Source organism: Indicator indicator, chromosome 7, assembly GCF_027791375.1.
Source record: "Indicator indicator isolate 239-I01 chromosome 7, UM_Iind_1.1, whole genome shotgun sequence".
Classification (NCBI taxonomy): Eukaryota; Metazoa; Chordata; class Aves; order Piciformes; family Indicatoridae; genus Indicator; species Indicator indicator.
In genome coordinates this window covers 35,292,285-35,308,805 of record NC_072016.1, presented here as the reverse complement: position 1 = coordinate 35,308,805, position 16,521 = coordinate 35,292,285, and the positions used below count along the sequence as shown (strand labels likewise).

General features: G+C 51.4%; 1 protein-coding gene across 2 annotated transcripts in view; it reads left to right on the top strand.

Annotated features, from left to right (window-relative positions):
* The window catches only part of STK32C (serine/threonine kinase 32C), an 83,959-nt gene that overhangs the window by 35,858 nt on the left and 31,580 nt on the right, over positions 1-16,521 (top strand). The window contains exon 2 of one of the 2 annotated variants that reach the window (XM_054382220.1): positions 10,992-11,047. In XM_054382220.1, coding sequence (XP_054238195.1) covers positions 10,992-11,047 — 56 coding nt within the window. Of the gene's footprint in view, positions 1-10,991; positions 11,048-16,521 lie in introns of those variants that run through there. The other variant, XM_054382221.1, reaches the window with a different exon arrangement.

Sequence of the window (16,521 nt, the reverse complement as noted above, 5' to 3'; positions counted from 1 at the left end):
GGGGTTGGAATCTCCAGAGGAGGAGGCTCCATAACCTCTCTGCTTTAGCAGGGGTTGGACTAGGTGATCTCCAGTGGTCTGTTCCAACCCTGACCATGCAGGAATTTTGGGATTCTGTGACGTTTAGCCCCTGTAACAGTCAGTGTCCAGCAGAAGCAAATGAATTCAATGTTTTGGTACCACCAGCTTTACCTTTTCTGTTAGAATCAATTTGTCTGAAACTGTTGAGCTTTATGGAGACTCTTTCTGCTCACTGCTGGCTTTGAGGAAGGCACAGCTCAGCCCTGAGCACCTCAAGTCAGCCTTTCTGCACTGCTAACATATGTTGTGAAAGCATTAACTAACATTTAGCAGCTGGTTGTTGCTCATGTTGTGCTGCTCTAAACATGTGCTATAAAGATGTTAGTTGTTGCTGGGTTTGGGTTTTTTTTTTCTTTTTTTATGATAAATCAATTTCAGTTACTTGAAATTAATTCCCCTCAGCTGTAGAAGTGGGAGAAAGAAAAAAAGCAACCAAAAGGAAGAGAGCAGCTAAAGGCTGGAGCACATGGCCAATCTGCCAGCTTGAGAAGAAAGCTGAAGCTGGGATTTAATTAGATTTGTTTTCCTAGATTGATAGAATGGTTTGGGGTGGAAGGGCCTTTAAGGTCATCCAGTTCCAACCCCCCTGCCATAGGCAGGGACACCCAGCAGACCAGGCTGCTCAAGGCCACATCCAACCTGGCCTTGAACACCCCCAGGGAGGAGGCAGCCACAACCTCCCTGTGCAACCTGTGCCAGACTCTCACCACCCTCCTACTGAAGAACTTCTTCCTAAGATCCAGTCTAAACCTAATCTCCCTCGGCTTCAAACCATTCCCCCTTGTCCTGTTGCTAGATACCTTCATGGAAAGTCCCTCTGCAGCCTTCCTGTAGGATCCCTCAGGTACTGGAAGGCAGCTATAAGGTCCCTCTGGAGTCTTCTCTTGCCTAGGCTGAACAACCCCAGCTCCTTCAATCTATCCTCATAGCAGAGCTGCTCCAGCCCTTGGATCATCCTTGTGGCCCTCCTCTGGACTCACTCCATCGGCTCTGTGTCCTTCTTATGATGGGGACACCAGAACTGGATGCAGTATTTGAGGTGAGATCTCACCAGAGCAAAGTAAAGGGGAAGAATCATCTTTCTTGACCTGTTGGCCACCATCCTCTTGAAGCAGCCTAAGCCAGGATCATCAAAGCTAAGCTAGACTATGAGCAGTGCTCAGACACCTCCCAGAGCTGGCAGCCCTCTGCTGCTCTAGCCTTGGTGCCAGGCTGGGCAGTGAGAAGTCCCACCAAGAGCATGATTCCTCCTCAGTCTTCCTCCCAGGAGCTGCTCTGCTGGGCTTGGTGCTGTGAGGGCAGAGACTTGTTTCCTCTGCCACATCAGCTTTTCCTTGCAGGGTCCTTGTACCATCCAGACCTGCACCTCAGCATCAGCTGCTGAAACAAGTCCCAGGAAGGGGTCTGGGGTTTGTGAGAGGAGCTGGGATGAGAAGGCTGTGGTTGCTGGTAGCACTCTAATGAGCACTGCTTTCAGCCCAGATGAGATCATGCTGTGATCAAACAGCTTCAGCTCTGCTCTACTTTAGGCTCAGTGCAAGAGTTTGATTCTTTGGGAGATTTTATTCCAATTGCATGTGAAGTTTTCCATGATGGTTGTGCCCCAGAAAGCCTGCCGTGTTCTTCACAGGGAGAGGTGAACTTGTGTCCATGGTGGAGTACAGCTGCTTGTACTCTGGGCAGCAGCTCCTGGAGCTTTTCTCTGTCCCTATAGACCTCTGGGATCACCAGCACAGGAGAGACATGGACCTGTTGGAGCAGGTCCAGCAGAAGCCATGAAGAGGGCCTCTCTGCTGTTAGGACAGGCTGAGGAAGTTGAGGTTATTCACCCTGGAGAAGAGAGGGCTCCAGGGAGACCTTCTGGTGGCCTTGCAGTGCTTAAAGGGGCAGATCAGAAACCTGGGGAGGGACTTTATCAGGGTGTGTGTGGTGATGGAACAAGAGGTGATGATTTCAAACTGAAATGGAGGAGATTTAGGTATTAGGTGGTAATTCTTCACTGTGAGGGTGGTGAGACACTGGTACAGGTTGCCCAGGGAGGTTGTGGATGCCTCCTCCCTGGAGGTGTTCAAGGCCAGGTTGATCAGGGCTCTAAGCAACCTCTGTGGTTGTGAAGCTGAGGACATGATTTAGTGGCAATGGTTTAACAGCAGTGGTGGGATTGTGAGCTCTAGGGGGGCAGCTGGACTCCATCTCAGAGATCTCTTCCAGCCTCAAGAGTTCTATGATTCTGTGCTCTAGTTGCAGGTGTCCCTGCTGGCTGCAGGGGGGTTGGGCTAGATGACCTTCCAAGGTCCCTCCCAGCCCAGCCTGTAATGTTCCTGTGTTTCTGTGCTTAATGATTTTTCAGTACCACCACCCTGCAGCTGGTTGGAGGCTGTTCAGCAGGTGACCCCACCAGGAACCAGACCACTGACCAAAGAATGCTGCAGGAGGCAGTGCCCTCTGGACATGCTGGCTGGGCACCTGGGGGCACAAACCCACCACTGATGTTGGCCTTGGGGCAGCAGTTGCTCATTTGGGGCAGTCCAGACAGAATCACACAATCAACCAGGCTGGAAAAGACCTCAGAGATCATCAACTCCAACCTATTAGCTAATACCTAACACCTACTGACAACTAAACCATGACTCCAAGTGCCACATCCAAGCTTTTTTGGAACACCTCCAGGGATGGTGACTCCACCACCTCCCTGGGCAGCACATTCCAGTGGCCAATTACTCTTTCTGGGAAGAACTTTGTCCTCACCTCAAGCCTAAACTTTCCCTGGCACAGCTTGAGACTGTGTCCTCTTGTTCTGGTGCTGGTTGCTTGGGAGAAGAGACCAAACCCCTCCTGGCTACAACCTCCCTTAAGATAGTTGATAGCAATGAGGTCTCCCCTGAGCCTCCTCTTCTCCAGGCTGAACACCCCCAGCTCCCTCAGCCTCTCCTCACAGGGCTGTGCTCCAGACCCCTCCCCAGCCTCATTGCCCTTCTCTGGACACATTCAAGTCTCTCAATGTCCTTCTTCAATTGAGGAGCCCAGACCTGGACACAGCACTCAAGGTGTGACGTTCCAGCCAGTGTTAGGGGGGGTTGTGCTCCTGCAGCCAGCCTCCAAAACGCCATCTGACCTTGGAGCTAAGGGGGGTGGCAGCTGTGAGTGACAGCTCTGTGTTCTACCTAAACAGCCTGCCTGGGGAAAGCACACAGAATCACAGAGTTGTAGGGGTTGGAAGGGACCTCTGGAGATGGAGTCCAAGCCCCCCACCTGGCCAGGATTACACAGGAACATGCCTTGGAAGTCTCCAGAGGTGGAGCCTCCACTGCCTCTCTGGACAGCCTGTTCAATGCTCTGCCACCCTCAAAGAAGTTCCTCCTCATCTTTAGATGGAACTTCTTATGTTCATTACCTCTTGTCCTGTCACTGGGCACCATGAGAAGAGTCTGGTCCCCATCTTCCTGGCCCCCACCCCTTAGATATTCCTAAGCATTGATAGATTCCTTCTTAGCCTCCTCTTCTCCAGGCTAAACAGCCTAGGTCTCTCAGCCTTTCCTCATGAGAGGTGCTTTTGGACAGCATCACCAGAGCTCATTTTGTGCTGCTTGCTCAGCTGAGGGTTACTGAACAGCCTGGAGGCTTCCCTGGTTGCTCCTGCACAATGACAGGGGTTTCTGACAGAAACAGCCTGTGTGAAGCAGCCAGAGCACAAGGGACAAGGTGAGATGTTTTCCTCCACTATCTCCTGGTGATGGAGAAGCAGATGGAGTGTATCAGCCCTGCACTCCTTTGTAGGGGCTCCTGGCCAAGGTAAGCAGTAGTTTGGCTCTCAGTAGGAATGGTTTCTGGCCAAAGCAAACACATCTGTGCCCAGCACCAATAACCCAGGCTTCTTCAGGTGGCTTTGCAGTGGCTTTGTATGGTGTTTGATTCATAGAACCATAGACTGTTAGGAGTTGGAAGGAACCTCTGAAGATCATCCAGTCCAACCCCCCTGCCAAAGCAGGATCACCTAGGGCAGGTCACACAGGAACACATCCAGGTGGGTTTGGAATCTTTCCCAAGGAGGAGATTCCACAACCTCTCTGGGTAGCCTGCACCAGGGCTCCAGCACCCTTGCACTAAAGAAGTTTCTCCTCCTGCTGAGGTGGAACTTCTGGGTTCCAGCTTACAGCTGTCCTGTTTCTGGGCACCACTAAGAAGAGACTGGCCCCTTCTTTTTGACACCCACCCCTCAGATACTTACAGATTTTAATAAGGTCCCTTCTCAGCCTTCTCCAGACTAAACAGCCCCAGGTCTTTCAGTCTTTCTTCAAAAGGAGAGATGTTCAAGTCCTCCAATCATCCTTGTAGCCTTCGGTGGACTCTCTCTGGCAGATCCCTGTCTCTTGAATCGATTCCTTCTGGAGCTGCAGAGATTCACTTTCACTCATCCAGTAACTCTCTGGTTTTATACAACTGTAGAGCTGCTTCCAAATGGTGTGTTGGAACTCTTGGCTTCCACAGGGGCTCATTATAGCCCTGGGCTGGGACTACTCCTTTAATTTCTGTCATTATCCACCAGCACTCTCTGGCTTCCTGGGCAGTTAATGCTCACTGCAGGTCCCTGGCAGTCATCTCCTGCTGTGTTTCTATTGTTTCCCACCCATGTAATCTTCTGGGTGGATGGGAACAGGCAGAGCAGATCAGCCTGAGGTGCTGGAGGCCAAGTGTGCTGCTCCTGCTTTTGCCAGGGATGGGAAGGAAAGGGGTGGATTCCTGTACCATGTGGAGCCTTCCCCTGACAGAAAAATGAGTTTCAGGCTTAGGAGGACTGCTTCTTGTTCCCTCTCTTCATCAAATACTTCTGCTTTTCTCCCTCAAGTTGCTTTGCCTCATCCCTAATCACAAATCTCCATCCTGATCTCCCTGCTCTGCTGTTATGGTGAGCTGGGTGTCAGTCTCTTGTCCCAAGGCACAAGCAATAGGATAAGAGGAAATGGTCTCAGGCTGCACCAGAGGAGCTTTAGGTTGGACATTTCTCCCCACAGTTCCTCCCCACTTTTGGGTCATGAAGGCCTGGCCCAGGCTGCCCAGGGCAGTGGTGGAGTCCCCATCCCTGAAGGGATTTCGAAGCTGTGTAGATGTGGTGCTGAGGGCCATGGTTTGGGGGTGACCTGGCAGTGCTGGGGTAACAGCTGGACTTGATGATCTGAAAGGTCTCTTCTAACTAAAACAATTCTGTGATTCTGTGCTCTTTTCAGTTCACTGGGTTCATCTTCCAGTTTTAAAGCTCTTCATTCTGAGTCCTCCTTGTCCTCCTCTTCTCAGGAGGCTCACTGTTTCTTTGGAAGGTTTTGGAGGTCTCTGTTTGCAGTGATGCCTATACTTCCCTCACAGCTTCTCTCAGTACCTCCCTGCTCTGCCCCATCCCAGAACTCTAAATCTCCTAATCCTTGCATCTGTTAATCTCACTGTGGTTCCTTCTCACCCTCAGACTTCCACAACCATGTGGCCATGCCTGTGTTGTGGGGCACCCTGGTACAGCCTGGCCACCATCCCTGTCCATCCCTGCCTCATGGTTCACAGGGATGCTCAGCTGTGCAAGAAATAAGTGGACGTGGCAGCTGGGGACATGGTTTAATGACCAGAGTGGTCTTAGGTCGATGGTTGGACTTGGTGATCTGAGAGGTCTCTTCCAACTGAAACAATTCAGTGATTCTGTGGTCTGCAAGGATGGTCTGGCCTTTCTGGCTGGAACCCATCTGAGTGGTGGCTTTTAAGTCTCAGCTGTGCCTCTCCTTCATGTGGGATGAAAGTGGTGGTGTTTTGTGGCAGCAGACCTGTGGTTTCTGTGGCCATGTCCTCACGTTTCTACATCAGGTCCTGTGGTGCTTCCCTCCAGCACCATCGTGGCAGTGTCGTGGGCAGAGAAATGCTGTTAATTGTGTCAACATGCAGAAGTACATTGGCAGAAGGGGAGACCTTTTTGGCTCCAGTTAGACCTTATAGTGGCCAACCAGCACCTGAAAGGGGCTCCAAGACAGCTGGGGAGGGAGTTTTTACAGGGCTTCTAGTGATAGGATGAGGGACAATGGCTTTGAGCTGGGAGAGAGGAGGTTTAGACTGAGATTAGGAAGAAATTCCTTACAGTGAGGGTGGGGAGACACTGGAACTGGTTGCCCAGGGAGGTGGTGGATGCCCCTTCCTTGGAGGTGTTCAAGGCCAGGTTGGATGGGGCTCTGAGCAGCCTGCTCTAGGGGAAGGTGTTCCTGCCTATGGGCAGGAGGGTTGGAACTGGATGATCTTCAAGGTCCCTTCGAATCCAAACTGTTCTATGATTAATACAATGCCAGGTCCTGATGTGGAAACATTACTGGGTGTCCACTGTATACCTGAAGTTTTGTGGTAGCTTTATCACCCCATACTTTTACATGACTTGTAAATAAATGTTTTTCCATCTGAAGTTGAGAAACTTGTTTGGTGTGAGGGTGCTGGAGCCCTGGAGCAGGCTGCCCAGAGAAGTTGTGGAGTCTCCTTCTCTGGAGAGATTCCAAAGCCACCTGGCCATTGTGATCCTGGGCAAGCTGCTGTGGGTGCCCTGCTTTAGCTGGGGGTTGGACTGGATGATCTCCAAAGGTCCCTTCCATCCCCATCATGCTGGGATTCTGTGTGAAATGCAGGATAAATATCAAAAATAATGAAAACATTCATAATTTTAAGATAGTAAAGACAGGATTTGGATTTTTATTTTTCACCTCCCATGCAGCCATCTCCTGTGGAGCCATGCTCATCCTCAATTTTAGCAGAGAAACATTTTCTTCCTTCTCTTTGTTTTGCTGGCAAACAGGAGCTGTGCTCCCAGGCTGCTTTATCCTGCAGGACATTTGTAATTAAGTGAAATCTTAATTACAGAGATGCCAGAGCAGCACCTGGCACTCTGTTGTGGAGTGGGCTGGGCCAGCCTGCGTGAGGTTTGCTGAGGTCCAATGGGCACGTGAGAGCCTGAGCCATCCTGCTTGGCACATGTTCCTGGGGATGGAGAACAAACCCCCTCCATACTGGGCAGATCCAGGGCATGGTGTTGGTCTGTTTGTGATTCATACTTTGTCACTGGTGTCTCCTGGTGAACACCAACATCTGGTGTCCAGCAGTACCACTTACAGGAAGGTGCTATATTGATAATGAGCTGTTGGAGGAGTTGAGGTGAGCTAACAAAATGCCCATTTGGGTGTTTCAGCATAGCAGATGGCACTGAGGTGTGGTGTGACCAACAAGTCAGGGTTGTGTGGTGACCACCAGCCAGAGTCCTTGTGCCATGTCTGTACATCACAGAGGGCTTCCAGAAGCCTTCTTGTGGGTCCTTGTGCCATGTCTGTACATCACAGAGGGCTTCCAGAAGCCTTCTTGTGGGTCCTTGTGCCATGTCTGTACATCACAGAGGGCTTCCAGAAGCCTCTGTGGGTCCTGTGCCATGCTGTACATCACAGAGGGCTTCCAGAAGCCTTCTTGTGGGTCCTTGTGCCATGTCTGTACATCACAGAGGGCTTCCAGAAGCCTTCTTGTGGGTCCTTGTGCCATGTCTGTACATCACAGAGGGCTTCCAGAAGCCTTCTCGTGAGTTCCTCTGTCCCAGCCTCACACCAGAACCATTCCTGCCCTTACAGACTGTAGCTGCCAAAGTTCTGCTGTGCTGAAGTTGCAGTGGTGGTCAGCCTGGTCTTCTGAACAGGCAACAGCTGTCACCTCCTGCTCACCCAGAGCTTGTGTCACCAGTGTCCCCCAGCAGCAGTGACTCGGGCTCCTGCCAGTCCTCCCAGATAAGCAGCTCCTGGAGCTGTGGGTGAGAGACAACCTTCTGGAACAGGCTGCCCAGGGAGGTGGTGGAGTCACCATCCTGGGAGGTGTTCCAGAGATGTGTGGACATGGCTCCTGGGGACATGGTTTAGCAGCCGTGGTGGTGTTAGGTTGAGCTCAGTGATCTTAGAAGTCTTTTCCAACCCAAACAATTCTGTAGTTCTATGATTCTGATGTCAGTCACGGAGAGTGGAGTCTCTGGAGCCCTGGGAGATGTTGCAGCAGGTTCAGGGCTGCTATTTTCAGGGGCAGTCACAGATGCTGTAGTGATCTGGTGCCTTTCTTAGCAACCCCAGCGTGTTGTGTGCAGAAAGCAAGGCACTGCTACTATGGTTGGCTCCTCACATGCTGGGGGTTGTGTTTCTCTAATAGGGCTGCTGACTAATTCCTGAGGAACATCTTGGAGCTGAGCAAACTAGCCAGTGCCTGGTCACCCAGCACCTCCTGCACTTCTCATCTGCAGACCCATTTATTAGAGGTGACACCTTCGCCTTGTCCGAGGGCCTGGTGAATATTCATATCTAGGTTTGTTTCTTGGCTGCTGCCTGGAGCAGGCTCTCCAGATCAGCTGTAGCCATGGAGACGTGGGAATGACACTTTGGGGTTTGTTTTCTCAGAGGCACTGCCTTTTTCCACACGATTCCAAACAGGAGAAGAAAGAGTTGTCAGAAGCTGCCCCCCTGGAGCGCTCGCAGCTCGCCAGCGCTTGCACAGGCTTTGACTGCTGGGGAAGGGCTCTGCTTTGAAGGTGCTCACTCCAGCTGGGTGTTCTCTTCGAGCCTGGCTGAGGGACTGAAGTTTGCCTGCAGGTGAAAAAGGATGGGATCTGCTGCTCTAAGTGCTTCAGCATGGCGTGTGCTGATGGTTTGGGTCTCAAGAAGAATCTTAGAGAATCATAGAATCAGAATCGTCTCAGTTGGAAGAGACCTCTAAGGTCATTGAGTCCAACCCGCAGCCCAGCACCACCATGGCCATCAAACCATGTGCCCAGGTGCCACATCCACATGTTTCTTGAACACTTCTTCCTGCAGGCCTATTCCAGCCTTCAAAACTCCATCACTAACCTGCTTCTGGACATTTTAGGGTGTCAGGAAGTGATAGGACTAGAGGGAACGGAACAAAAATAGGAATGGGTAGATTCAGATTGGATGTTAGGAAGAAATTCTTCCCCATGAGGGTGGTGAAACACTGGCACAGGTTGCCCAGGGAGGTGGTAGAAGCCTCATCCCTGGAGGTTTTTGCAGCCAGGCTGGATGTGGCTCTGGGCAACCTGATGTAGTGTGAGGTGTCCCTGCCCATGGCAGGGGGGTTGGAACTGGCTGAGCCTTGAGGTCCCTTCCAACCCTGACAATTCTGTGATTTTAACTATGGTAAAATAAAAGGTCTGCTTTTGTCTTCACCCTTCCTGACAAGCTGCTAAGATTCCACTTGGGTGAAGAACAGGGTGATGGCAGATCCTAAATCCACAACAGACCCAAGCCACTGGAACAAACCCCACACTCTCCACACTGGCAATTCCCTTCTACAGTTGTCTACTAAAGAACAGGCTAATTTCTAGCTGCTAACTGCCTCTCCACCTCATCCTCTTCTCATTCCAGTGCCTGTCACCTGCCTTCATGCACCCATAGAATGCTTTAGGTTGGAAGGGACCTTTAAAAGTTATGTAGTCCAACACCCCTCCACCCATAGTGAGCAGGGACACTTAGCTTAGAGAAGAGGAAGCTGGGGGGAATCTATTAATGCTTACAGATATCTAATGGGTGGTGGTTGGAAAGATGGGCCCAGACTCTTCTCAGTGGTGCCCAGTGACAGGACAAGAGGTAACAGGCATAAACTTGAACATAAGAAGAGGAGGAACTTCTTCATTTTGAGGGTGGCAAAGCACTGAACAGACTGCCCAGAGAGGTGGTGGAGTCTCCATCTCTGGAGACTTCCAAGGCCCACCTGGATGCATTCCTGTGTGACCTGCTTTAGGTGATCCTGTTCTGGCAGGGTGGTTGGACTCAATGATCTCCAGAGGTCCCTTCCAACCCCTGCCACTCTGTGATTTTGTGATCTTTGACTAGACCAGGTTGTCCAGGTTGCTGATCTAATCTGCTAGAGGACCTGACACCCCAGATGGAAACCCTTCCTCAGGTACCTCAGCTCTTTAGACAATGCACTGGGACACCTGGCTGTGGGGTGGGATTCACTGAGTAACAAAGGAGTGGCTGAGAGTGGAATTCTGAGCCCCAGGGATGGTGCATCTGCTCTTCAGCATTGCTTATGGAATGGACTGGGAGCGTGGGGAGATATGTGGCAGGAGCTGGCCCAGACTCTGTTTTCAATTGCATTTGGCAAAGTTTTCCCAGTCCTCCTGTGGCGAATGTCCCCCCCTAAAAGTGACAATAACAATATTTTGGACACAAGCCTAGCACAGAAGGGTGATAGGAACTCCAGGGGCATGTGTGGGCTCTTGATTCATCCTCAGAGATGACAGATGTGCAGTTATTTGAGATCTGGGAGTGGGACTCGGAATATTGATGGTGAGTTCTTTGCTCCCACTCTTCCTGTGTGGTTTTGGTCTCTCCACTGTCAGTCAAACATGGCTTCAGGGCTCTCCTCTGACCATCAGAGCTACCAGCAAGATTAGGGGACTGGAGCACTGCCCTGTGAGGAGAGGCTGAGAGCCCTGAGGCTTTTTGGTCTGGAGAGGAGGAGACTGAGAGGGGACTTAATAAATGTTTATAAATATCTGAGGGCTGGGGGTCAATAGGGAGGGGCCAGGCTCTGCTCAATTGCACCCTGTGATAGGATAGGGGGCAATGGATAGAAACTCCAGCACAGGAGGTTCCAGCTCAACATGAGGAGGAACTTCTTCACTGTGAGGCTCACAGAGCACTGGAACAGGCTGCCCAGAGAGGTTGTGGAGTCTCCTTCTCTGGAGACTTTGAAGACCCATCTGGATGCATTCCTGTGTGACCTGTGCTGGATTCTGTGGTCCTGCTCTGTTAAGGGGGTTGGACTTGATGATCTTCAGAGGTCTCTTGCAACCCCTAACATCCTGTGATCCTGTGATACAAATTAAAATTCTGTTTTTCTTTACCTTGTAGTGAACTTTGACCACTTCCAGATTCTGCGGGCGATCGGGAAGGGCAGCTTTGGCAAGGTAGGCTTGAGTTTGCTCCTCTCCTTCCTGGGGTATCTGCTGCTGTCTCCTCCTGGTTTGGTGGAACCATCAGGGTGCTGGAACGAGCTGAGGTTTTGTTGTCTGATGATGGCTGCTACGTAAAGGCAGGAAAAATCTGCTCAGGACAAGACCTCGCTGCCATTTGGCATCGCTTGGATTCTTGGCATCCTGGTGGAAGAGGTGTGTTTGAAACTGGCAGCACAACTGTGACCATCTCAAGGCAAATCTTCACAGTGTTTGCTCATTTCTGAGAGGCTTGTAGGCTGTGAGGAGGGACAGGAAGTCAGAACTTCATGAGGTTCATTAAGGCCAAGTGCAAGGTCCTGCACCTGGGGCTGGGGCAACCCTCGAGCCAGTACAGGCTGGGCAATGATGAGATTGAGAGCAGCCCTGCAGAAAAAGACCTGGGGGTGAGAAGCTGGACACAAGCCAGCAATGGGCACTTGCAGCCCAGAAGGCAAATGGCATCCTGGGCTGCACCAAAAGCAGCCTGGCCAGCAGATGGAGAGAGGGGATTCTGCCACTCTGCTCTGGCAAGATCTCACTTGGTGTGCGGTGTCCAGCTCCAGGGCCCCCAGCACAAGAGGGACATGGACCTCCTGGAGTGGGTCCAGAGGAAGCCACAAAGATGATCAGAGGGCTGGAACACTTCTCCTGTGAAGACAGGCTGAGAGAGTTTGGGCTGTTCAGCCTGGAGAAGAGAAGGCTCTGGGGAGACCTTAGAGCTACATTTCAACATCTGAAGGGCACCTACAGGAAGGCTGCAGAGGGACTGTTCAGAAGGGTTTGTGGTGATAGGTGAAGGGGCAGTGGTTAGACACTGGAGCAGGGGAGATTGGGGTTGGACATCAGGAGGAAGTTCTTCACAATGAGAGTGATGAAATACTGGAAGAGGTTGCCCAGGGATGGGGTTGAGGCTCTGTCCCTGGAGACATTCAAGGTCAAATTGATGTGGCCCTGGGCAGCCTGATCTAGCTAGAGGTATCCCTGTTGGTTGCAGGGGTTTGGGACACAATGAGCCTTGAGGGTCCCTTCCAATGTGATGCAATCTGTGAATCTGTGAAAGGTGTTGGATGTTCTGTGTGTCTGAGCTGCATGGCATGGCCAGGAGGGTTCTCTGAAGCCCTGGCTTGTTTTCCCACTCAGCAATGAGTTTTGCTGAAAGCTTTTGTTGTTTATTTTTAACAAGTGTTTTTTGCCAAGTGTGTGGGAGAACATGGGAGGGGATGATCAAAGAGCTAGAGAGCTCTGGAAGTCAGTTGCAGCTTGATTTCCTGGGTTTCCTTTTGCATTCTCTTGTCACTGCCTCTCACTCCATCCCTGTGCAGAGAACTGTTTGCTGCTTCTGCCAGGGCATGTCCCACCACTGATCTGCACTGCAGGTGACCTCACTGCCTTGCTGCAGTCACTGGGTCACAGAGTTGCAGAATCATAGAACTGGGCTTGGAAGGGACCTCTAGAGGTCATCAAGTCCAACCCACCTGACAAAGCAGGATCCCTTTGGGCAGGCCACACAGGAATGCATCCAGATGGGTGTTGAAAGTGTCTAGAGAAGGAGACAAGGTCACCTGCCTTCTTTTACACTTCATCCCCCCGGGCGAGTGGTTGGAGTCTCCCACACTGGGCACTTTAAGTTGGACAGGGTGCTGGGCCAGCTTGTCTAGACTGGGCTTTGGCCAGGAAAGGTTGGAGCAGATGTTCCTTGAGGCCCCCTTCCAGCCTGGTGTTCTGTGATGGTATGATACTGTGCCTCAGCAGTAGTTGTGCTCCTCCAACCTTCTACCCACGACTGCTAAACCATGTCCCAGAGTGCCTCATCTCCACATTTTGGAACAGCTCCAGGGATGGTGACTCCACCACCCCCCTGGGCAGCCTGTTCCAAAGCCTGACCATTCTTACAGCAAAGAAATTTTCCCTAATACCCAACCTAAACTTCCCCTGGTGCAGGTTGAGGCCATTTGGTCTTGTGCTGTCATTAGTTACTTGGGAGAAAAGGCCAACACTGGCCTCACTCCAACCTCCTTCCAGGAGAACAGGAACTCTCAAGGTCTTGTGACTTCTGCTCATCATCAGAGACCCAAACCCAGCTCAAAATCTTCCTAGAAAGCAGCAGCTGATGTGTTTTTGAGCTTGTATGAGAAGATTCATACTTCTGAATGTGAACTATCCAGAGACAAGAGGTTTGATTCTGCTGAGCACCCCCGCGTGCTGCTGCAAAATTAATTTGGCTCAGAACTTGAAAGGTAGAATTAAATATTCTGGTCCCAGGGCAGGACCTTTTGGCTTTGAAGAGAGCTGCTCCTCATGGCTGCCTCCTTCCTTCTCTGTGGATCTGGAAGGAAGGTTAAGTCTGGCAGGCAGCAGTCTATCAGGCGTCAGAACTGGAGGGTAGACTTCAACAAAAGGCTGAGATGATTCATCTGCCAACTTTGGGGATCATTTTGTCAATATGCTGCATTTCCTTGGGATGCTGAGAAAAGCTTTTTACATTTGCAAAGTCATCTCCAACTCACGGGGTACAGGCACTGTGCAGCCACCGCCCTGGAAACTTGGCTGAGCCTGGTAAGTAATTCAGTGGCTTTGGTTGATTGCAGCTCTTCCTGCCTGCTTCCTGCAAGGGGTGTAGCTGCCAGTGGCTTGTCCATCTCAAATGGACCCTCAGTGTTCACTGAGTGACCGGTGGAATCTGTGCTGGTGTGGGATCCCATAGTGATGGGACCCATGAAGAGCAACCTGTGGGGCAGATGGACTCTCTGCAGTAGTTCCCTGTCTCTCTTTAATTGGGGAGCTCAAAACTGGACCCAGGGCTCCAGATGTGGCCTCACTAGGGCAGAGTAGAGGGGGAAGAGAATGTCCCTTGGCCTCCTGGCCCCACTCTTCTTCATGCACCTCAGGAGACTATTTGCCTTCTTAGCCATGAGGACACATTGCTGGCACAAGGGGAACTTCTTGTCCCTCATCAGTTCCAGGTCCTTCTCCATAGAGCTGCTTCCCAGCAGGATACCCCTCACCTGTACTGGTGCTCAGGGTTGTTCCTCCCTAAGGGCAGGAACCTGAAAATCTCAGATGTTGGTTGCACTACAGACATCTCCCTTCTCAAACTGTGACCTCTGCTGACCATCTGAACCAGGAGGCAGCTGAGGGAGTGTTATCCTTGTATTCCTCCTGCTACCTGCTCTTCTCTCTCCATTCACCCCTGAATCATCTGTCACCACTTTTTCTAAGGGAGGAAGAGCTGGACAGGCTTTTGGGGATACATCATTTTCCACTCTGCTACTGTAGAGAAATAAAAACATATCTGAAATCCTTCAGCATAGATTTATGTTGGGAGGCACAAAGGAAATGACCTCAAGCTGCACCAGGGGAAGTTTAGGTTGGACATTAGAAGAAGGTTCTTCCCTGAAAGGATTCTCAAAGGCTGGCCCAGGCTGCCCAGGGAGGTGGTTGAATCCCCATCCCTGGAAGTGTTTTAAAGAGGCAGAGATGTGGTGCTGAGGGACGTGGTGTAGCCCCAGCCTTGGCAGAGCTAGCGAATGGTTGGACTGCAGGATCTGAAAGGTCTCTTCCAGGCAAACAATCCTGTGATGCTGTCTTTGCTCTTGGAAAGGGGATTAATCCAGGGGCTTGGCTCTGGAGTCAGCGGTAGCATGAAATGAAATTTCCCAGAGTGAACAAACACATCTTGGGGCAGGTGGACCTGGGCAGGCAGCCCACAGGGGGTGGGGGCTGCTGCTGTCATTTCTTCTTCTGCTTCTTTTTTAATTTTTTTTCCTTTTTCTTGAGTAATTTGTGAAGTTTTAACAGGACCTGCAAAGCTTCAGGGGAACTCAGCTGGTTGTGAAGAGGTAGCTGGCTTGGAACGTGGCTTGCTTTGCAGAAGTCCTTTAACTTTTGTGGCTTTGTTGCTTTAATTCTTCACACAGCCTGAAGCTGGGACTAGGAAAGCTTTAATCCATCTTCTAAAGGTCAGAGCTGCCCACGCAGGAGATACACCGTAAATAAAATTCCCTCAGAGTCTATTCTCAGCTGCATCCCTCTTTGATACCCACACAAGCTTGAGCCTTCCTTTTTTTTTTTTTTTTTTTTGTCCTCCCAACTTTATAAATGTTGGGTTTTTCCCCCAAAGAAAAGCTAGAAAGAGAATCTTTTGATACCTGGGAACACCACAGACAGCTTTTGCCCTTGTGTTTCCCTTAGCTGGTCTGCAGCTGACTTGAGGGTTTGGCAGAGCTGCAGGCAGGGTCTCCAGACATGTCCCTGATGGAGGTTGGCCACACCTCTCATTCACGTGCTAGTGATGGCCCCAGCCCTGGTATTGAGGAGGCATCTGGAGGACCTGCTGGGTCTTCAGGAGGTGACAATGTTCATAGAGTCACAGAATGGTTTGGGTTGGAAGGGACATTGAAGATCCTCTAGTTCCATCTGCCCTTGCTATGGGCAGGGACCCCTCCCACTAACCAGACTGCTCAGTGTGCTTGGTTTTTGGAAGGGCAGCGTGGTTAGCTGAGAGGGGACAGCCAGGTGAGGGGTGTCCATCAGTCCTGGGGCACCAAGAGCCCAGAGCCATCTTCTGGGAGTGAGCAGGAGTGGGTGCATGGGAAAGCATGGTGCACAAGGGTGGTGATCCTCCCTCTGATACAACCTCCTGGCAAGAAGGTAGAGATGTTTTCCATTCTTGGCCGTTGCTGAGCTGTTTGGTGTGTCACCAGTAAAAGCCAAGGGAGAGAGAAAGGCAAAGGGTGAAGAGCTGAAGCAATGGTGTGGCCAGGAGTGAAATTACAGAGCAGAAATTGCTATGAAGGTCTCAAGTGATGGAGTGAGCAGTGATTTCTTCTGGAAGGAGGCCTGGGACACTGTGCACCCCTACTGGGGACCTCTTTAGGGCTCCTGAAGTCTCAGGCTTCAGAAGGCAGGGGTCTCTAGGAAGAGCTACCCCCTGTGGTTATTGTTGTACATCCAGAGCCTTCTGGCATTTGCATTAGGAGCTGCCTGGGGCTCCTTTCAGCCCCCATCATTCCCTGTGGCTGAGTCAGGCTGGTGTGGGACGGGAGTGGGACTGCTGCACACCAGCAGCTGGGAGGCTGTGGACAGCAAAGTGCCATAAGAGCACAGAGGGTTGGAAGCACCTCTGAGGGCCCCTCCCGACCCGATGCAATCTGTGAGCCTGTGAATTGCTGTGGCTTCACAGCTTGCCCAGCAGCTGGTAGCTGTCAGAGGAGGTGGCACAGGGTGCTGCAGGAGAAGCCTGGAGGCTGGTGAAGCCTGCGTGCGGAGGAGCCCCCGGCGGCCGTGGCAGACACGATCCATAGAGCCGGGGTGGCTGGTGGTGTGCTCAGCATCCCTGCAGGGCTCCTCTCCATCTGGAAGCCCCAGCTATGTCCTGAGGTGAACCACCAGGCTGCTTCTGCCCAGTGATGCCATGGAGCTGGCTGCACCTTGTGTCAGCAGAAAGC